The 22,302-nt window shown below is 40.6% G+C and overlaps 2 protein-coding genes across 3 annotated transcripts; one reads left to right on the top strand and one right to left on the bottom strand.

Annotated features, from left to right (window-relative positions):
* Positions 1 to 489: 489 nt before the first annotated feature.
* Positions 490 to 5,182, bottom strand: LOC113018257 (FH1/FH2 domain-containing protein 1-like). 2 transcript variants are annotated; one of them, XM_026161317.1, is made up of 9 exons: positions 3,681 to 5,182; positions 3,410 to 3,550; positions 3,091 to 3,273; positions 2,313 to 2,432; positions 2,076 to 2,237; positions 1,704 to 1,954; positions 1,113 to 1,341; positions 912 to 1,020; positions 490 to 743 (listed from the first exon to the last, which is right to left on the bottom strand). In XM_026161317.1, the coding sequence occupies exons 1-9, from the start codon at positions 4,146 to 4,148 to the stop codon at positions 715 to 717; spliced, it is 1,692 nt and encodes a 563-aa protein (XP_026017102.1). In that variant the 5' UTR covers positions 4,149 to 5,182; the 3' UTR covers positions 490 to 714. The 2 variants fall into 2 exon arrangements, with proteins under 2 accessions (XP_026017102.1, XP_026017103.1); XM_026161318.1 differs by having other exon boundaries at positions 2,076 to 2,432.
* A 4,725-nt stretch (positions 5,183 to 9,907) lies between these two features.
* On the top strand, positions 9,908 to 21,722 carry LOC113018262 (uncharacterized). Its single transcript, XM_026161322.1, has 7 exons — positions 9,908 to 10,272; positions 12,024 to 12,128; positions 12,613 to 12,702; positions 12,961 to 13,035; positions 18,236 to 18,306; positions 18,391 to 18,562; positions 20,265 to 21,722. Exons 2-7 carry the CDS (start codon positions 12,060 to 12,062, stop codon positions 20,472 to 20,474), a joined length of 687 nt encoding a protein of 228 aa, XP_026017107.1. The 5' UTR covers positions 9,908 to 10,272; positions 12,024 to 12,059; the 3' UTR covers positions 20,475 to 21,722.
* Positions 21,723 to 22,302: the final 580 nt, after the last annotated feature.

Raw genomic sequence — 22,302 nt, 5'->3', positions numbered from 1 at the left:
ACAGCGCTGCTGGCTCAACGTATCACCTTGAAACCAGTGGACACGAAATGGCGTCGACTCGCACTGGCGACAGGGGAAGGCCACGCCCGCTTCCGAATCCTAGTTTCTGATTGGATATCCTGAGCCCGTGTCTGTTTAATCTCTTCGCTGATAGGTTTCGTGCTCTTGCCACTGCCGTTGCCGCTCATTGATGACGACATTCATGTATGCTAATCAATTGACTACCCGACGGTACGTACGACACTGCTAGTTTGTGGCTCTAAAACATTGATGGCTGTCCTTTGTTTTAACCCGAAACCGAGGCACAACTGTAGTGTTTTACTGGTTGAGAGCAGCAGGGGTTAAGTCCTAAAAACAGACACGCTTGCCAGTCTCTATTTTGAGTCTTTACTTTTATTTATTTTTTATTAAGGAGCTAATATGAAAAATTCAGTTAATGTTACATACACAATAGATTTGATCCAATTGATTGTTGAAGTTGTAGTTTATTTGAATTAGTTCCATTAAGACAGAGATAGAAATGAATATATTTTTATGTATTTGATCAAAACCATTATTTTACCAAAACCATTTTATTCATTAACATTGAATAGCATGTGAAATCTCATGCGCTTGTCAATCTCTTACTGGTATAGTGCTCTAAATGTAAAGCTGCAGTGTAACAACAATGCCATTAATAACAATCACACATTGCTTCTGCATATGTCAGCAGGGTCACCACTTCATTTTCCGAGAAAATGCACCTGTGAGGTAAACAAAAAGGAATTCATTTGTGACACGTGACAATCATACTGGCCAACCTTGAGACCTCAGAAGTAGGGAGACATTCAAAAGGGCTGTTGGGGGGGGGTATACATACATGTACATATATATATATACAAAAAATGGAATGAGCATATTATATAAAGTACCTTGGAGGTCAGCCATCCTCTTCCTGTTTCGAGGCAAAGTAACATCCAATCTTGACATGGACTCGGGTGTTCTCAGTACCTCCTCCAGCCTACCCTGCTCATCATTGTCCTGGAGGAGTATGAATGGATTAATAAAATAGTGCCCTCATACCCCCCAAATTGACTATAATATTTTTGTATAAATTAATTTAGTGTAATAACCTTTGATGGAGTTTGTTGATTTTTTCTTTTTCCTACAGGGGTGTTTGGACCCGAGCTTTCGGTCGCATTTTTCTGTCGCTCCCGCTCTCTTTCTCTCTGCAGTAGGATAGCCTGTTGCATGGTCCTGTACTCCAGGGAAAAGTTACTGATGGTTTTGCAGAAGTCCTCCGGTTTGGTGTCCCTCACCATGGCCCGGGAGTAGCCAAGGAACAGGAGAAAAGAGTGGAACCTAGAAAAAAGTAAAAACGGTGTAAGCAAAGACTTGTTGAGTAAGGAGTCAGTCAGTCTGCCATACCCACTGGCAGATCCATGGCCTCCTGGAAACCACCAATTGCTAGAGAACTTTCAGATAAAATTTATCACAAAGAAGCTTAAGATGCTGCAATGAAAACTTCCTTGTGCTTTTCCTTGTATTGCTAGCAGACTGCTGTGGATGTGTACACGTTGTATGGAAAACATCTGTACAAATAGTCCCCACGGCTCAGGAAGTAGCAGTGAAACTTGAAAAAGTGCTTGGCCTATGTGAGTAAGGACTGAGATGGAAAATGTTTTGTTTGCTAACAAATATCATTTAAAATATGATTAGAGTACCTGTTGATAACCCTACGATGGACGGCTCTTAGGACTTTCAGCCTTTCCTCACACTCTTTCAGAATCTTCGGAAGCCTGTGACGGAGCGAACCGTCCGGGGCCAGGGCCTCATCACCTATCCCTTTCATCTTTTCCCCCTTTCCTCCTTTCCTCTTTTCGTCGGCTTTATTCAGCAGCTTCACCTGCTCCCATGATGCTTTGCACAGGCTCTCCAGCTGGGTAAAGTTAGACTGGACTTGGGAGTAGTCACACTGTAAAGAAGAGAAGGTTTTGTGCTTTCCACAGTTTGCTGGTTTAACTGACTCTATAAGTGATCTTCAGAATGAATCAGCTGTGTTAGACAAATGCAAATCCACAGATGCAGCCACACACCTTTCCACCTTTAGTAACCGCGGTGATGTCCGAGTAGAGGTCAGAGGATTCTGGATAGAGCTGCAGCAGTAACACGCAGACGTGGTGCAGCAGGGGCTGGCGAGTGTGTGTGTCCCTTACCTGAGACAGCTTCCCCAAGTAACTCAGCTCAAAACCACGGGCCTTGGGATAAAACAATGTGTTGCAAGAAATAATGGAAAGATGGACAAAATCAAGCTTGGGTCGGAATGCACTCACCTTACATCCGTTGAGAAAGTTACCGATCGCTAGCACTGTCGCCAGGATGTACTTGAAGGTCTGGCTGGCTGCCAGTTGTTCCATGCCCAACTTCAGATGGAAGAGAGGCTCAGCAATTTCCTTTTTAAGAGGAGTATACATTTAGAGGGCGTTTTGGTGGTTCATATAGAATAGTTGAGCCATCACATCCATCTTTTATTTTTAGTCAGGTGATGTATTAGGAGAAGTCATCACAGTGGTGTTTTTGCCCTGCAGAACCTGTGTTAGTTTGTATAAGTGCAGAGTCCTTATACAGCAGCATCTCTTGTCCTGCACTTTCATTCAACTTTGCAAGACATTATTTGCGGTTCTCCAAACTGTGCACTAAAGTGTAGTTTATCATGTTTGATTACATTTTATGTGTTATTATCTGACATATTGTGTGTTGTTCAAAGTGTACCATGATACTGCATGAATACAAGCAATGAAAACTGCACATGGGTGGGAGTGGTGGCGTGCCATAGAAAAACAACGAGAGGAGCTTGCCTTGGCTGCTCCTTTTTAGGCAACTTTTATGCAAGCTTCTTCCATCTGCAACAAGCTTCTGTCTCTGTTCTTTGGTTATCACTGTTATGCATCCAGGAACACTGATAAAACCAGACTATTTATAGACTTACTGAAGTCTATGGGAATATCTTAAATGTTTGATGGAGTGCATAAAAATGTGACACCAAGGGGTCTTGGCAAAGCTTCATTATGTAATGATCTGTGAGTGGGAAATTATTGGATTTTTATTTACCCTCTCCAAGGAGTCGTAATCCAGAGCAAAGGCCCAAAGCTGAAGCCTGGTGCTCAAGTGTGGGATTTCCCCCAAAGTGAGGAGGCAAAGCTCAGCCGGTGCCAGAGAGGCATTAGGGTTCTGGGCCTTGGCCTCTTTGATCAGGCAGAGTTCCTCTTCAGTCGGGATCAGTGCCTGAAGACGCTGTTTTGGAATGAGCGTAGAACAGATTATCTTAGACCTAGTTTGTAACCCTTTTATTTTACCTGGGTATTGCTGGGTAGTTCATCAAACAAAAATGCTTTAGCTCGAAATCTGGGCGATTTACCCTTTACTGTACCTGAATGTCCTCTCTTTCTAACACACAGCTGTCCATGCTGTAGATAGCAGGGGGGAGGAGGCGCGGAGGGGGCAAGCTGCTCAGGGCAATAGTTATGATGTTGCTGCGCTTCACTCCCAACACCGATATTGATGGCTGCTTCTGTGTTGAGGGGGAATAAAAAAGGATTTAAGGCATTTTAATCTATATAATGCACATCAGTTTGTAGCTATTTGAAAACCAGAATTACATGGATGAATGAACAAAAGGATGTCTCTGTCATCAGTCTCACCTGCCGCCCTGAAACAATGTTCAGACTGCTGCTATTGGCTTTAGACTTAAACAAGTACTCCAGATGGTTTTTATCCAAATTCACCGGCTCGAGTCTGGCCCAAATGGTCTGAGTCCCAAAGCGTGTCATCCTGGGGAGCGGTGCCAGATTCTGCAGCTCCCTCCAGTGAAGCTTCAAAGTGCGAGACTTAACGGTACCATCTTTAGGTGAAGCTGAGGGCAAAGGTGAGGCGAGAGAAGGAGGAGGGGGAGGTGGGGGAGGAAGAGGAGGGGGCGCCGGAGGTGCTCGGAGACAAATTGATGATTTGATAGTTGTTAGGGTTCCCTCATCCTCTGTGCTGTCTTCCTCATCCCAGAGGTCGGAAAAATCCAAGGTGTTGAGACAGAGGCGTGCAGCTGGTGTTAGCAATGAACTCCAGGATTGGTCAAAATCCCAGGTCAGCTCTTTGGATTGTTCCAGCTCCTTCATTGTTCCTTCAAAGCTGCCTGTAACTCAAAAGTAAAAATCCAATACCATTACCGTGGCGACCTATACTTACTTTTTCCTGCTTAATAAAAGTCTACTCCAAAGTGAAAACTTCTTTTTTATATTAGAAAAAAAAGGAATAAGGTTCTTCCACACGTCTTGATCTTTCACATAAAGCAAAACTTAAATCCTTCCTTGTCTTCTCACCATGCATTCAACAACCACCTCACAAACACTCTGTATCCATCTGAATGTCTGTGGATGCTCTGCCTCACTTGTCCACCACAGAAGTGCATAACTCACACACCCAAGTCACAATTTTTCAACCACCTCTGGGTGTTCTCGCTGCACCGTAACCTGCAATTGCCTTAGGGTGTAGCGTTTGTCCCTCGCATCTAAAATGACAAGCCGTGTTTGATCCAAAAGTCCACCGGTATCTTGCCTGGGTGCCAGAAGCTCACAGCCTCAGACAAAGGAAAATTCTTACAATTTTTGACAGGTTGTATTTAGTCCTGTATCCAAATCTGATGAGAAAATCCAAAGAATGCCTGTCTGAATATCCAAATGATGTGCCTCTGTAGCCGTCCCTCGACATTCATCTTCCTCTGTTGTTCTCCAAGTGACAACGAGGGCGCTTTCATGAGGAAGCGAGAGAGACTCGTTCGTCCGTTGGTGTATCAATTTCGGCTTATTTGAGTTGCACCCTTTCCCTTAATTTTCTTATCGAGCCTGGATCTCCTGTTTGTATTGCTACTTGTGTATACAGAACCTCTCTATCTGCCTCTGAAGATCTGTGATATCCCCTCCTCTTTTGCCTCCCCTTCTCCCCTATGAGCACATAAAAGAGTGCAACTGACCAAATGTTGACCTGCTTTCATTTTACATGCAACTTTGTGGACAACAAATCAGCAAACAGTAACTGCACGACATTAGGCCAAAGCACACAATGACGCACCATTATTCCATGCATGCTTGTAAATCCTTTGCTTAAACCTTGTGCTAAAATGGAGAAAATATTCATGGGTACAACAGCATCTCATAACAGAAAATAAATCCTTAATGAAAACAAATTAATGACTTTAAAAAACAGAGTTCAGTGAGCATAACTGCAAAAACACTGCTGTAAGATTGCAAGTTATAATCGTTAATATCGTAGCATTTCAAAACACAAAATACACAGTTGTGTTCTAGGGAGTCGTTTGCATGGTCGACGTGCAGCTCTAATGCGGATCCCTCCCAAGGCCATTAAGCCTCTCCTAATTACACTTTATCTTGTTCAGTGGGCCTGCTGTCTACAAGCAGCAGTAGGGCTCAAGGGACATTTTGGCTAAAATGAGGTCTATTTGCAATGGTTAAGCTCATTTAGCATATACAGTACTGCAACAGTCTCAGACCACCCTTCATATTTACATTTTGGAAAAGGGGGAAATAGGTGGAACAAGTTCTTGAATTGAATTGAAATACATATAAAAATATATGGAAATACAGTATCTAAGGCAAAAACAGAGTTTGTACATTTCTAATGAGCATGAAAGTCAATATTTGGTACGACCACCTTTATTTTTCAACACTGCCTGAATTCTCTCTGGGAAATTTTTGGTAGTCTTCAGGAATAGTTCTTCAGGCTAAGACAAAGCTCTTCTTTGCATGCTGGCCCCCTTTAAATGACCCCGCACTGCTTCAGTGCTGTTGAGGTCCGGGCTCTGGGGAGGCCGATCCATGACTGACTTCCACTGTGTTTTTTTTCTATCTAGGCATGCTTTTACTGCATTGGCAGTATGTTTGGATCATTGTAATGCAGAACAAGGCAGCAAATGCATTTCAAGTGGAATTTAATGGTGGATAAAAACCTGGTGGTACTTTTACACATGAAAAATCGTTTTGACAGATCTCCAACACCACTGGCTGAAATTCAGCTCCAAACCATGACAGAGCCTCCTCCTTATATACTGATATCAACCAAATATTTTACACTTGAATTCATCACTCATCAGTGCAGTTCTTGTGTAGTTCTGCATACCTTAGCCTTTTCTCCATTTTTCCTTCCTTAAGAATGACTACTTTACAGCCACGTCTCCACTGAGACCATTTCTGTTAAGGGCTTTAAAAAAAAAAATCTGTTAGTACCGATAGTGAGGTGTGTGTTCACTAAAACATGTTCATACTTGCAGTTAAAGGCTGAATTAGGTTGACTCTTACCCAGTTACCAGACATAATGTCAGCTGCCCTAACCTAACAATATTTTAGTTATCATGTGACATCTGTACAAAAACAGACAGATCCCCCTTGGGAATGGCATTTCCGGGTGAGTTCTTTTGATTAAAATGAGTGGGAACTTCCATGTCTCCCTCTGTATATTTGTGTTGTCGTGTTTGTATATGTGACTGTATGCATCTCTTTTCAACTGCTTCTCTGTCTGTCCCGGCACAACTGCTGACTGTAACCCGGTGCCAAGATAAAGATCAGGATAAAAACTACCCATAATCGTACCCAGTTTGATGTTTTTGAGAAGTGGGGGGTCAGGAATTAGAGCTTTAAATATTTCATTTACAAGGTCACTTAGAACTAGGACTTATCAATTTAGTTAGATAATAAAGATGCATATATCAGTGACCATGTCACAGTTTTCTAGAAAGAATGCAATGATAGCGTTTAGCTGTTTTACTGATCCAGATACAGTATTATTTATTATTATTATTATTATGTCCATAAATGCATTAACCCAAATGCAGAACAATAAAATCTAAACTATGTAAAAGTAGCTTTTTTCAGCAGCTATCATTTAAATGAACAAAATGTAGATGATGTTGAAGGGACTCTGTGTTTTCTGTGTTGTCTTGAAAAATGTGCATGTGAGGATTGATGACTCATCCACTGCAAACCAAATCTACCTGCAGGTACAAATAAAGTATCCTGAACCTGAATCTAAGAGGAACTGGGCATGTGCTTTCAGCTTCATGCCAAAGATTCTCTAGAACAAGCTAAAAAAAGACCTTGAATTCAAACCACTCAACACATGCCTTTGAATGTGCACCATCTTTCGCCAAGCAACTGAAGGTCTTATTTTTCTGAAGACAATTACATACCAGTGTGCCACACTTCTTTCTAGCACACATTCATTGCAACAATGCGGGACTTGTGACCAGTGATGGTACATTTTCTCCTTTCACTGGACCTGATGTATTGTCGGCTCACAAAACCAGGGTGTGACAACCCAGCCAGAGGTAGAGAACAATATGGATTAAAATATTCTGGCAGTTTAGTATCATATCTTATCATTGTTACAGAGTACAGTGGTCCCTCGTTTATTGCGCGAGTTACGTTCCAATGACAACCTGTGATAGGTGAAATCCGCGAAGTAGCCAACTTTTTTTTTTTTTTTTTACAATTATTATAGATGTTTTAAGGCTGTAAAAACCCTCACTGCACACGTTATACACTTTTCTCAGACAGGCATGAACATTTTCACATTTTTCTCTCGTATTTAAACACTCTCAAAGTTCAAACCGTAGAAAAATAAGTCCAGTATTATGGAATGAAACCAAAGATCAAACCCTGTTTTCAGGTCCAGAACATGAGAATAGAGCAGCTGTGAGAGAATTCAACACTAATGAATCAGTCGTATGGAAGTGGAGAAAGCAAGAAGAATGACTTGAGTAAAGTTTGACTTTTCTGACTGTTTTGTTTTACTTAATGCACCTTATAATCCGGCGTGCCTTACAGTCTGAAAAATACGGTAACTTCTACCTTCCTTTAGCATGTCCAGAAGTCCAACTGCCTGTGCTATGGTTAGCATTGTCCTCTGCCTTTTGGATGCTACCATAGATGCCTTTGACCGTGCAAAACGTTTCGTCAACATTCTTGTGTTTGTTGGGGATAAAACGTACAGTACAGCACTTCAGAATCACACTGCTAGAGATCGAAGATTTATGTAAATTTGACAAGTTGAAAGCATTCTGTACAGTACGGGAGACACGGCACGAGATTGACTGACAATGGTGTGCAGCCAATCAGGACGCAGAACACAATGCGCTTTAAAAAAAAAGCATGCAAAAAAAATCTGCGAAACAGCGAGGCCGTGAAAAGTGAACCATGTTATAGCGAGGGACTGCTGTACGGACAAACAAGTATTTTTTAAAACAAAGATTTTTCTGTATTTTTTTTTCTGTTGTTTTTTTTTTGTTTGTTTGTTTTTTAAATATCTCCCATCCACATGAAAATGTCAGAAAACAACCTCATGTGCTGTCAAGGGCATGGCAGAGTAGCATGTGACAACAGCTCATTGTGTAGAGATGTCGGCCAATGAAAATCCTATAAATAGTAACACAGAGCACCATCTGACATCAGGAAAGGAGACACAGGTGCACACTTTTGCCCCTTTCCTTGCTCACCTGTAAATGGAGGAGTTAAAAATCTAAATTCTGGAAGGTGTTTTTATCAAAAGCTCAGTTTTCAGTGGTGTGAAATGGTTCTTACATGTAGATAAAAGCATCAACATACACACACAAAATTGCATCCATATTCACATGTCTGCATACCTGTGGACATGTCCTTGTTTCAAAAACAGAAATGTGCAATTTGACCAAAAATCCAGATTTAAGACCGTGAGCTTATAATTATTATTTTATTTAACCACCGTGGTCCTTTCTACTTCTTTCTGGCATCAAAACACCTGTTTCAAAATGATCACCTTGTTATCATATGATGCTGCAGGTAGAGCAGGTCATCTGCTAGCTGGAAGACTGATGGTTCAGGCTGCTCCAGTCCACATGCCAAATATCCTTGGGCAAGATACTGAACCCTGAGTTGAGTAGTGTGTATTGAGGAGTATGATTGTTAGATGGAAAGCACTTAGGCATACAAAAAAGTGCTTGTATGATGGGTGAATGAGGCATGTTGTATACAGTGCATTGAGTGCTCCAGTACTGTAGAAAAGTGCAATATAAAAAACCTTCATTTGAATCAGGTCATGTTTTAAGAGCACTGAATTATTGGATATATATAACATGAGCTCATATACTAACTCACAAGAAATGGGTGTTTTATTGGAGGAAAGAATGTGACTGGACAGTTAAGGTCCCTGAGTGAGGACAGAGTACCCATAGCAGAGCAGTGCCCAGAATCATGTCTGTGGAACCGTTAGGAGATTCAAGATTCAAAGTGTTTATTGTCATGTGTACAAAGAAAAGCATTTCTCTGTGCAATGAAATTCTTTCTCTGCTGTCCATACATAGATACCGGTTAATATGTACAAATAAAACTACCACAGATAAATACAAATAGTATGAATAAACACTGTAGCCTTAAAAATAAATCCCACTTTTGTTTGTTTGTTTGTTTGTTTGTTTGTTTGTTTGTTTGTTTGTTTGTTTCTTTCTTTCTTTCTTTCTTTCTTTCTTTCTTTCTTTCTTTCTTTCTTTCTAGTGTTTAAGAGTGGACTAAGTTCTCATGTAGGCCACTCTTTCTCACAGGTTCGAGTTAGTTGAAATTTTAAGACATCGAAAAAAGAATTTGTGACTTATGGATAGTAAAAACTATTTGTGAAACGTCATCAGATTTTTTGAAAAATCCAATAATACCTATCTTGTTATTTATATTTTAAGTGTAATTTAGTTTTTACTAAAAATTCAATTTTCAGGGGGGTTCTCAAGTTATACTTTGTAATATTTTGAAACCATTTTTTTTCAACAACTGGATTTACGTTTTGTCTCAGGAAACGTTCACACCTGTTTTTTAGTATTCCGTCCACAGATTCATCATTTTCAAATGTATGAGTGGTACAAAAAAGGCACGCAATGGTTAGCTTCAAAGGCATTTATTTTGAAAACACCGGACGGAAATCCCTGTTATGTGCCGTTGCTTCTCCGCGCTCCCGAACATTCGGTTTCCCAGTGAGCACGCGCTTCCCGGACCGTAGCTGCCCGTCATCGCTGGCGCTGACATCACACGGAGGATTTGCTACAATGTCAAATACTCACAAGCAGCGCGAGCTCATGGCTTCCCCGCGCCACAATGACAAACACCGCCGCGTCCAGCTGCTCATCCTCTAAATACTACACAACTACGACCACAACTACGACCACCGTCCATGGCTTTATTCCGCGATTTTGGACAGGATGCGTTTGAGGTGAGACGGGTCACTCAGTTCTTTTCTAAATTACTGCTTTTTACTTGTAATTCATTTAGTTTATTTCGTAATGTTTTTAATTGAAAATTGTAGCTGATGTTTGAATTCTTGTTTGTTAAAAAATTAAAACCTTTAAACGCAGACGGCGTGTTTCCCCGTATCTTTATGGGAAAAGTTCCCCGGCTCCCTAACGTTGATTGCTGTGCTATTACGTAATGGGAGTGCGGACACTGCTGAACGGATTTTACAGTGAGGTGCCGTGATGACACATCTCTGATAGCACAAGCTCGCGGATTGCGTAGTAAAGACCGCGTCATATTTGCACACCCCTGTAACACCAAGTTTGTAGCCAAATAACGCATTTATCCCCTCACTGATTAACTCAAAGCACAACACTTCACGGTTTTCCAGGCTGTTAGTTGACCCAGCTATGACTGATTTATTACTGTTTTAAAGAAAAAAAGTCATTTAATTACAGGTCCTCATTGAACAAATACATGCTAAAAACAGAAGAACATTTAAGTGATTTGTGCTTGTATTTTTAGCTGGAAAATATATAAATGTCTAATGTTGCTACTGATGTTGCTCATACTTTTATAATATCTGCAGTGCTGTGAAAATGCATGTACTCTCTTTCTGATTTTTTCCCCTTATTTGTCATGCTTACTTCTTTTAGATCATCAAACACATTTTAACATTACACAGCGATAACTGATTAAAATTAAAAAAACGAGTTTTTTAAATGATGACTTTATTTATAAAAGTAAAAATAAAGCTATCCAACCCCTGTGTGCAAAACTAATTGCCCCGCTTTGTTAAATCATGTTCAGGTTCATTAGCTACTGCCAGACCTGGCGAATCAAGAAATCACTTCAATAGAAGATGTCTGACAAAATGAAGCAGGCTCAGATCTCAAAAAGCAACACATCATGTCCTGATCTAAAGAAACAGCTGATAAACAAAGTCATTGACATCTGTTAGTCTGGAAACAGTTACAAAGCCATTTTTAAGGTTTTGGGACTCGAGAACAGTGGAACACTGGTGAACCTTCCCAGGAGTGGCTTACCAAAATTACTCCAAGATCACCCGGACGACTCAACCAGGAAGTCACAAAAGACCGCAGAACAACATTAAAGAACCGCAGGCCTCACCTGCTTCAGTTAAGGTCAGAGTTCATGATTCAACAATAAGAAAGAGAATGGGTAAAAATCAGACTGCATGGGAGAGGTCAAGGAGAAAACCACTGCAGAGCAAAAAGAACACAAAGGCAGGTCTCACATTTACCAAAAATATTTTGGTGATCCTCAAGAGTTCCGAGAAAATATTCTGTGGACTGATGAGACAGAAGCTGAACTTTTTAGAAAGTTTGAGTCCCATTACATCTGCAAAAAACTAACACAGCAATTCATGAAACAACATTATACCAAGAGTCAGACATGGTGGTGGTCGTGTGATGGTCAGGGCTGCTTTGCTGCTTCAGGACGACTTGTTGCAACGGATACATTTTGTATTTATTCTGGTTCTCTTTGTCTAATATTAGAATTAGTTTGATGCTCTGAAACATGTAAGTGTGACAAATATGCAAAAAACAAACCCTAAGAAATCAGGAATAGGGTAACTACTTTTAGTCACTCTGTTGTTTTCAGCACATTGCTAAGTATCAGCATCAGAAGAAGACACCGAGTATAAGGTGTTCACGGTTAAGTGATGACAAACTTTGAACCTGACTGTGTGCTGTTTGTGCGTCTCAGCAAATCTATGTGAGTGCGTGAGCCAGGTCAGAGGTCATGTTGCGGAGGGAATCCGACTCCCACGGCCTCTTTACCTTCGGAGAGACGTCCGACAATGACTGTGAGGTGAGGCTGTTTATTTATACCTGCTACCGGCGTACCTCTTAGATCTGCATGTGGCTCTAAAGTAGGCTGCAGTTGACACAAAATGTAACCGAAGGAACCCACAGGTCCAGTTGCTGAACACGTAATAGCCCAACTTTTTGACTTAATTGTGTTATTTTTTTTCCTTTTAATAACTCTAGTGTTCAGCACTTGGCAGTCAAGCATTTTTAAGTGAGTAGGCAGATAATGTCAAAAGCCAGAAATCTCTCCTCTGAGCCGTTGACAGAGATATGAAAACTTTTGCCAATGATATCCAACAGCCAGGCTCATCCCAGGTCATGTGACAGTGATATAGCTGTACCTTATGTAAGTTTGTACAAGCTTCTTACTCCTTCCCTATATCTCTGTCATTATGCTGCTGTCTAAGGATAAAAGGGACCAGAAGCTTCATCAAGTCAGCAGATCACAGTTGTTTATCCTCCCTGTCTTTGTCTCTCTGTCTTAGATGGGGGTGAGCTGCAGAGAGGTAGATGTAGCGTGTCTGTGCGAGGCCGGTCCCTGTACACTTTATTCAGAAGCACACACGCCTACGCCGGTGAGTGCTCAGGCTTTCCACTTAAGTGTCTGTGGCCGTCGCTCAACCCGCTCAGATCTGAGAGTGTTTCTTCATCTGTAATCAGGCTCTAAATGCTGCCCGACGACCTCTCTGCATCTTTGTCGCTGCCCTGTTTTATTTTAAAGTACCTGTTCACAGATATCGACGAATCACGTGTTAGCTTTTCGTTTTTGTTTTTTTTTTCAAGGTGTGAATCTAATCAGTAGGTCTGTCTCTCTTCCTGCTTTCTGTTCTCAGGACACGCGGCTGTGTGAACGCTGTGGAAAAAACAAAGTGATGGTAACCAGGTACTCTGAGGGATACGGCACAGAGGTAACGTGTAGCATATGTGTGCGTGTCTTTATGACAGTGCTCTGTGTGCAGCTACTTAATGCTGTTGCAGAGCGCTGTGTGTGGAGTCCAGATATGTAACACGTTATAAGACTTTTTGATATTTGTGTTGATTTCCTGGCAGGCAGCTGGCATTTTTATAGGCTTTTAAGATTCCAGCTTGTGAGCAGTACATGAGTAATACCAGGGTTCACTTAGGCCAGATGATTGATGCTCATGCCACAGATAGACATTTTCAAAAAGGATTTTCAGTCTCTTAAAACTAGGGTTGGACCATTTATTGCTAACTGATATACAGCACTGTGCAAAAGTCTTGAGCCAGCCCTAACATCTCTATATTTTGTCATATTTTGAGGCAAATACTGAAACTTTTCTGACAAAGTTGTATTTTTACTCAGTTGTATATAGAATTTGTGTTCTATTTTTATACTATTGTATATTTTATTCTATTTTATTCTACTGTATATAGTATTTTATTTTATTCTATTCTATTAGAATAGAATTATCTATTTCTATCTTATCTTATCTTATCTTAACATGCACAAACTTACAGGTAAATACAGCATATAAATCAAAAACAGAGCTTGAAAGTCAATATTTGGTACGACCTTTATTTTTCAACGCAGCTTGAAATCTCTTAGACAATCTTTCTTTAATAAATTTTTGAATAGTTCTCCAGGCTTCTTGAATGACATTCAAAGTTCTTCTTTGTCCTAGATCAAAATCTCCAACACCATTGGCTGAAATGCAACACCAAGCCATGATGGAGCCTGGTGTTTGGAGACATCACTTTTATTAATATTTTGAAAAACAAGTTATGGGTACATATTTGCACATGTAGTACATAACAGTAGCCTACAGCACACCAGAAAAAATAGATTCGGACTACCTTTTAGGCTCAGGTGCAGTGACACAGCTTTAACAAGAAGAAAAGTCAGTCATTCACCACCATCTTTCTCTTCTTCCTGCGCACTAAAACCACCAAAGTCCTCTCCTCCAGTGTCGGATACAAACAGGCTCAGGATGGCTTCGTCATCCACTCTCCGCTTCTCTCCTTCGTTGTCACTTTCAAAACCAAAGAAATCCTTGTTGTCAGTGTCAGAGTCGAACACCCTCAGAAGGGCCGTGGCGGTGTCCTCCTCTCCATCATGCAGCAGTCCAGCCCTTCAAAATCCGTTGGTGATCGTGGATGCTTTCACTTTTCCACACTGTCAGAATCCACCGGTGGAGTTGAGCATAACTTGCTTTTCGCAAGTTTATCGCCGCTCATCATCCACGCCTCCCGCTGAATGCGTAGCGCTACTTTGAAGTTTGTTTTTCGCGCTACTTCGTACGGCACTACGTTGCCTGGCGGACGGACATGTGACTAACATACCACTCTTGAACCCCGATCCTTCCGCCAGGCAACGTAGTGCCGTACAACAGCGGAACACACAAAACAAATCGTCTTACGATATGACAAAAATCATGGACAATCCATAGAAAAGCCGCACCTGACTAAAAGCCGCAGGGTTCAAAGCTTGTGCAAAAAGTAGCGGCTTATAGCCCGACAATTACGGTACTAAAAAAAGCCAAACAATAACATAACGAATTATCTAAGTGACTTATATATCATGTTTAACCTGAGTAGCGAAAGACGGCGGTGGGTTTGAAAACGATTTGCCGGGAGTCCGGTGTTCTTCACGGCGTTAGTGAGCCTAGCCCCCGGCTCGCTATCAAGCTAGTGGGTAACAGACGTCTCCGAAAACGTCGGAGCGCTTTTGAAAATATGTGGTGTCTTGATAAACTGAGCAGATATTTGATGTTTACACAGCTACATTCTCGCCTGAAAATATGTTAAACGTGTATTTTGTGACCCAGAAAGAATAATAAGAGTAGCATTAAAACTAACTAGCTGCCGCCATTGTTGGAAACTGAGCTGGGCTGCGCTATGAATTCTGGGACACAGCTTCTTCTTCTTCGGGGTTTAACGGCAGCTGGCATCCTTGTACATGCAGTGCTGCCATCTTCTGTTTCAGTCCGTTATTACACTCTTAAATCCTACTACTTATTCCTGCGTCTTTTGTGATCTTACAAAGCTTCAAACGACGCGTCGACTATTAAATCAGTCGTCGACGATTTTGATAGTCGACGTAATCGTGACTAGTCGACTAATCGTGGCAGCCCTAATATGCACATAGTAATAAAACCAGACATAGCAATAAAATGTTAAAACAAAACAAACAAACAAACAAACAAAAATCCTTATGTTCCTCTCTCCTGACTTCCTCAAAAACAAACAAACAAACAAAAATTGGATTCCTCACTCCAGCGGACCGGTTGCTATTGTTTTTCAGTTTGGCTCTTGCTGTGGTTAGATTTTTAGGCCTGACACTTCTTCTGTCCTCTACTTGTCTTCCACAGATTTTTTTTAAAGGACATCCAGCGTTTTGCCAGGTTTTTGGGTAATAGCTCTTTGGGAATACCCTTTTTGGTGCACAAATAGTTTATTTCCTCTGGCATCTTGCACAGATTTCACAAATGAGTACAAGTTTTGTGTTTTGTGACAGGCTGCGAATACCAAAGTGTCAGCCACTGGACTGACAGAAAGAGGGGAAAAACCAAAGAAAAACTGTGGAAGAGCTCCAGAAAGGCTGGAGTACTGTTGCTCAAGACCACTTTAAAAAATAAAATAAAAATTCTGGCTCTTTAAAGCAAAAAATTTAAATTAGGAGGGACTCCAGACTTTTGCACAACTCTGTATAATTGGCTTATACGTATCGAAATGGAAATAAGCACCGCAAATATTTTAATCAGTGAGGTGGGTGATTTGATTTGTGATACAGTTTTCCTGAATTGATGGTGATAATGCTAGCTACCCTTACATGAAACAATATCCAAGATAAGGGGAAGCATGAGCAATTTACCAAACAAGTCAAATATAATGAAATCATTTAATAAAATGCCTTTATCTGTTTACTGTAGCCTGAACCTAAAACTAGCCTGAACTAGGTAGCTTGTTTAGCAGAGTGCAGCTGTTCTAACATGCTGTGCTGTCAGCGTTAATCTCGTTAAAATTACATCAACACCATAACCACATTAACGCTGCAAATCTCTGTTAGGGAGTTATCGTGGATCACCTTGTGTGTGGGGCTGCATGGTGCTAATGAGTGAACAAGCTAACTGCGTTGACGCCATGCAGCCCCACGCAAAGTGGGGCCCCACGAAAGTGATTTTTTTAAATGCTAAAAACGTTAGTTTGTCTATGCTGTTTATATTTTAAAAAGTTATCAATATTTGGTATTCTTAAAAAAAATCACAAAATATTGCAGTACTGTGTTGTACGAAAATCATTGCTATATCCCTGTCATGCTGCTAGCTGCTATCCGATTGTTCAGTCTGACGTCACTAGCCGTGTCTGGACCTAAACTCCGCTGCAGGTCCATATATCAAACGATCACTATGGCATTACTGAGAGTTGAAAAACTGTCTAAAGTCTTTCATCTGTATTAATAAAATGATCAGCGTTCTGCACTACCAGGTGTAACAATTGAGTTTAGCATCCAGGCATCCGTGAAAACGGAATTTATGACATTTAACGGAGTTAGAAGTTAGCAGGGAGTTAGCTCGCTAGCTTCTATCTAAATACAATATAGCATGTCCTGACTGCGGGGATTTGGAAACAAATTAAAACGTACAGCTCTGTTATCACTTCCAGCATAAATGAAGACAGAAAACTAAACAGCAGTGACGTTTGTAGGGTTACTGAAGTTGAGCTAGCTGGTATATAATGATGTGCTACGTGACCGCTAGCGACACAGCTATGTTAGCATAATATAAACAAGCTAACTTTTTTTCCACTCGATAAAAGTTAACGTGACTGTTCTCGGTGGTCAGGAACAAATGTAATCGCATGGCAGGATGCTGTTAAAGGACCAAACTTCAGCCAGGAGAACAACTGAGATAATCCATCCACAATACGAGGTTAGTCATTCATATACTGCTGCATGGGCTGGGCTGTAGTTACATCTTAAGGTTTTAAAAACTGAGCTTAAATAAATGATTAGCGGTAATAAAAGCTGAGGGAGGTCAACAGTGATCACTGACTGTTTTAGGAGCTTTTTGAGATTAAATATAAGAAAATACATAACATTAAACATGTTAACAACACAAAAGCCATATTAAACACAGACTACTTTAGGCCCGGAAGTAGGATTCGTCACGTCATCACTGAACAACCGGATAGTTGTGTCTGCACCCACCTGCTCATTTGAGGCCACACCCTCAGTCAATGGAAACTGTAAGCCTTGCTATAATTTAAACCCATGAGTTATATTTAAAAAATGGAAATGTAAGGCAGTCTTGAAAAGGGAGATTTTTTTTTTGGTAGCAGGCTGTAACAATTTATAGTTGTGTTGCAAAATTAGCCATTTTAACATAGGGCGCTGTGGTGACTTGCTTTTGGATTCAGCCTCAAGTGGCCATTACAGGAACTGCATTTTTTGGCCAGAGATAAAAACACACAGCACATTATGTTAATAGCTCATTGTTTTTTTGTTTTTTTTTTAAATGCTAAACTTATATTTTCAGTACAGAGTGGCAGTAGTTCTTGTTACTATAATATACAGTTTAGTATTCAGTGATATATTTTGTGTTCTGGAATAGGAACCTTTAGACAAATCAATGATTTTTGAGTTATCCCCGTTATTCAGTATCTATCTATCTATCTATCTATCTATCTATCTATCTATCTATCTATCTATCTATCTATCTATCTATCTATCTATCTGTCTGTCTGTCTGTCTGTCTGTCTGTCTGTCTGTCTGTCTGTCTGTCTGTCTGTGACAGAAAGAGGTAAAAAGACTGGTACTGTTGGGATATAAATACTCTCTGACTTCATTACGTTATGGATAGAGGTGTGAGCTGATTCATGCTTAATAACAATGGTGGTAATATAAAAAGTGACGCATTAGCACACTCACACAGACAAATGCCATCATCAAGTGGTATTTGGTTTCACAAACTGTGTTGGTCTGTGATGAGTCACTGGGATTTATGGGTTTCTTTCATTTTAAAAACTCAAAAAATTGAAAACACTTTTGTATTTGTCATATTTTATCCCAGCTTAATGGCTGCTAACACATTCCTCTGTGTTTCTGTTGGTTATTATATATTTTTTCTTGTCTTTTTCGCTCCATTGCAGGAGGAGTGTGTGTTATCTGACCCTCAGGGGGAGAGTGACGCAGATGCGGATATAGAGGATACAGACTGCAGGTCACCGACACGTTCATATTCACACAGTGTGCTGCGCTGTACCTTACTGTATCTGACCTTGTGCCTTTGACTCAATTTGTTCAGACTCCAGGAGCCTGGTTCTCTCCAGCGAATCAGCTCACGGAGACGGAAACGTCCTCGAGTAGCACGACAAGACACCACGGAGAGCGAGGATGATGGCGGGCGAAGCCATAGATCCCATCGATGGAATCTGAGGCTTAGTCCTGACAGAGCACACAGCAGAACCATACTCGAGGTAAGAAGAAATAAATAAAAACAAATCAAAATCAAGCAATCAAGATGTGATTGTGGTGCAGACCTTCAGCTTTAATTCAAGAGGTTTTTATTCAAATTTGCATTAATTTTATGCATTTAGTTGAATACTCCAAAAGAGTGTTTCACTCGGTTGACATCAGGTCACCGTAGAAAATTCAATTTCTTTGCCATGAAAAACTTTTGCAGCCTGCTTTGTATCATCCAATCAAGCTTGCAGCATTTGGTTGAATCTGAGCAGAGAGTATAACCCCCTCTGCACTTCAGAATTCGTTGTCCTCTTCTATCAGCAGTCACATCATCAATAAACACGACATGGACAGTGTATCCATGTCATAACACTGCCTCCACCGTGCTTGACATACTAACTTTTCCCCTTCTCGTCCATCATTGTGATAAAAGTCAGTCTTGATTTTGTCTGTCCAAACATATGTACACTTGGCTCTTTCACATGTTTTCTGAGTCTTGAGCCTGTAACCAGTGGTTTGCACCTCATTGTAAACATCTGTTTCCATTAACAAAAGCATCTTTTGATTGGAGACCCAATGATACACCTTCCTGCTTGAGAGTGTTCTCGACTTGTTTAGATGTTGGGATGTTTTTTCTCTTAACCATTGAAATAATCCTGCCATCTTGCACTTTTAGTCATCTTCTGTGGTCCTTCAGGCCTTCTGCTATTGGTATCAATTATTCATTCATATTTGAAATTCACAAAAATTCAGCTATTATGTTTGCTTTATTTGTCATGAAATAACGAGCTGCTTGTCAGTCAGTTGTCCAATTATACTTGAGCCTTTGAATCAGTGTTGCCAACTCCTCAGTAAGGAAAATCGCTATTGGCTGTCCTAAAAGTCGCTAGAAGTCGCTAAATGACGTCATCGCCTAATTTGCATAATTGATCATGCTAATCTAATTGTAACCTATGTTGTTGGAGAGAGAAATAACATCGTGGAAGAGACATAAAGTGAGTAAAAACGTCCTAAATGCATTTAGAGTTTATTTAGAAGTACAAATTAAATTTCTTTTAGCAATTATTGTTTTTTTTTAATGTCACAATTCCAACCCTGCTCCTTTACCCGGGCTTGGACCGGCAAAAGTGACCCGAAATAGGCACTCTGGTGGAGTTACTTTGTGTGTGTGTGTGTTTATAAGTAGTTTTAAACCTTGTGATCCACAAAACAGCATAAGAGTAAAAGAGTAAAGGAGGACTGACTGTGTTACAGCACCCGCTGCTTGTTGAGAGTAAAAGCGATACGCTCTTTCACGTGTTTTTTTAGCGACTTTCTTTAGAAAAAAAGTTGCTAAGGGGTCTGAAAACTCGCTAAATATAGTGACAAAGTCGCTAAGTTGGCAACACTGCTTTGAATATGGCTTAATCTTTATAGAAATGGTAAAGCAGTTAATACAGTACTTTTGTTAAACCCCTTGAATTAAAGTTGAAAGTCTTGAATATTGATTGTTTGATTTTAAATCTACTATGTGGTGTACAGAGAGAGAAAATTGCCTCCTGAAAAGTGTCATTATCCAAATACTTTCTGAGTCACTGAATGCACAGAATTTTCCAGGTTCATACTATTACTTCCCTGTTGCTTTAATTAGTTACTCTGCTCATTTAGGGTCTAAAAATGAAGTACAAACAGAGAAATTGAGGTCTATCTCAGTTCTCTCCTGCGTCTGCCTTTCAGGAGAGCATATCACAGGTCAGGCCACTGATCATTTGCAGGCCAAACGTGGAGAAGCAGAAGAGTCCTGATGAGGTGACCCGAGGCTCCAAACTGACGTCTCTGTGGCCGTCGTCCTTCTCTCTTCCTCTTATCCTCCTCCTGTCATTACCTCTCTCTGTTTCTCTCATTGTTTTTATCGTGTCTTTCCTCCTTCCGTGGGCCAGTGCTTGACCCCCGCCATGCCTGCTTCAGGATATTAGTTTCATTCCAGAAATGACAGAAAGTTCTACCGACTCATATAATGTAGTGGATAGCGTAATTTCTTTATAAACGAGTAGAAAGACTTGAAGATAATAATAGATTAGCAATACTGAATTTGTGTTCAATGTTTCTTTTCCTCCTTTCTTTAAATATCTTGACTTTAAGCGAAGGTCGTCCCTCGAAACCAAAAAGGCACTGAGAAACTTTCATAACGCGGCGCATTTTGATCGAGAATGTGCTCACAGTGAACACAACACAAACTCAGCTCCTGCCTCTGTCTCATAAAATCTCACCTTCCGTCTCACTTTTCCTCACCCCCTCGTTTGTAAAAATAGACCTCTCATCTCGCTCCTTATTCTAACAAGCCACTGGAGTGACACAGAGGGGGGGGGGGCAAGGTTTTATGGCTGTGCAGGTACTTTTAAAAAGGAAACTAGGAGGCTCGGTAGGAAAACCTGCGAAAGACAATGCTGCCGAACTATGCAATCCCTCTGTTTGTACCGCGGCATCTTAACTGCTGTTCGAGTACGTCTCCTATGTCCTTGGCACTGTCGACACCTTCGTGGCCCCCCGTCCCCTTTTCTTCCTCTGAGGAGTACAGTTTGTGAATGCAGGGACTCGATGGTTCCAAAGTAGAGCGTGACCCAATTTAAAAAGCATTACCAGGAGAGATCTGATACAGCTCCCATCGTGTATGATCTACAGCACATCTGTTATAACGAATAAATTACATGTATTAATTTACGCGCCGCAGACCTCAAAATAAAACGAGCTTTGGTGGCAGTGTGTTACAGGAGTTTGGACACTATTTCACAGTCTTACATTCATATTTAAGAATGCTTATGTAAATTATGATTTAAGAGGACTAAGCTTGACAATCAGTCATGCTGTTTATTTCAAGCTGGAATATCTAGAAAACGCCATCTTTTGGCTATGTTTGTACTGTACATTTCATTTTATGTTGTTTTGTATGTGTTTTGAAGTTAGGGTTGTTTTTTCTTCTTCCACACGTCACACTACTGATGCTTGCTTGCCTGTAGAAAAATGATCATTTTAGGTTAATATCAGGTTGCACTGTGTTAACTGGTTAGTTTTAGAGATTTTTCTCTCCTAGTTTGTTGTCATGTTGTAGTCTTACATCTTATTTCTATATGTGTTTATCTCTGTTTCATGGGGCCCAGAAATTCAATAAAACTAGATTGTATTTTGACAACAAAAGCCTTTCTTTCTTTCTTTTTTTCTCCACTACCACTTTAAAACCAAGCAGGTTGCAGAAATGAGGCTAAACTGCTGACTTATGTCTTCGTTATAGCTACTACCATTAGCACTCATACATCTTCAAATGTAAAATAGTAAAAACCAACACAATTGTATCTCATATCCCCGTATTGGGCGTTGTTTTTGGATTATTGTAGTAAATGCTGGTCCAGGTTCAACATGGCAAGTGACCAATTGCATTGTTATGATGTCATAGTTTTGCATCGTGGAAAAAACCTGTCGATGGACTCTCAAGAAAAAATAGGATGGCAGTCAGGGTTAGGGTTTGGTGTGTGTTGTGATGGTGTTTCCACATTGCAAAACTATGACATCACAGCTATGTCACTGGTCACTTGCAGTGTTGAACCTGGACCAACAACAACACGAACACAGGGACATCATATCATGCTGTCTTTAACCGGGTGGCAGGAAATATAATAACACACCAGGTTACAAAAATCAAGAGGTGCACGAGTTAGCGAAAACGGCAGCTAATGACAACACTGACAAAGTCGATATCAGTTTAACGTCAACTTTGTGG

Source organism: Astatotilapia calliptera, unplaced genomic scaffold (genome assembly GCF_900246225.1).
Source record: "Astatotilapia calliptera unplaced genomic scaffold, fAstCal1.2 U_scaffold_50, whole genome shotgun sequence".
Taxonomy (NCBI): domain Eukaryota; kingdom Metazoa; phylum Chordata; class Actinopteri; order Cichliformes; family Cichlidae; genus Astatotilapia; species Astatotilapia calliptera.
The sequence above is the reverse complement of the archived record's forward strand: the minus strand, read 5'-3'. Positions and strand labels throughout refer to the sequence as shown.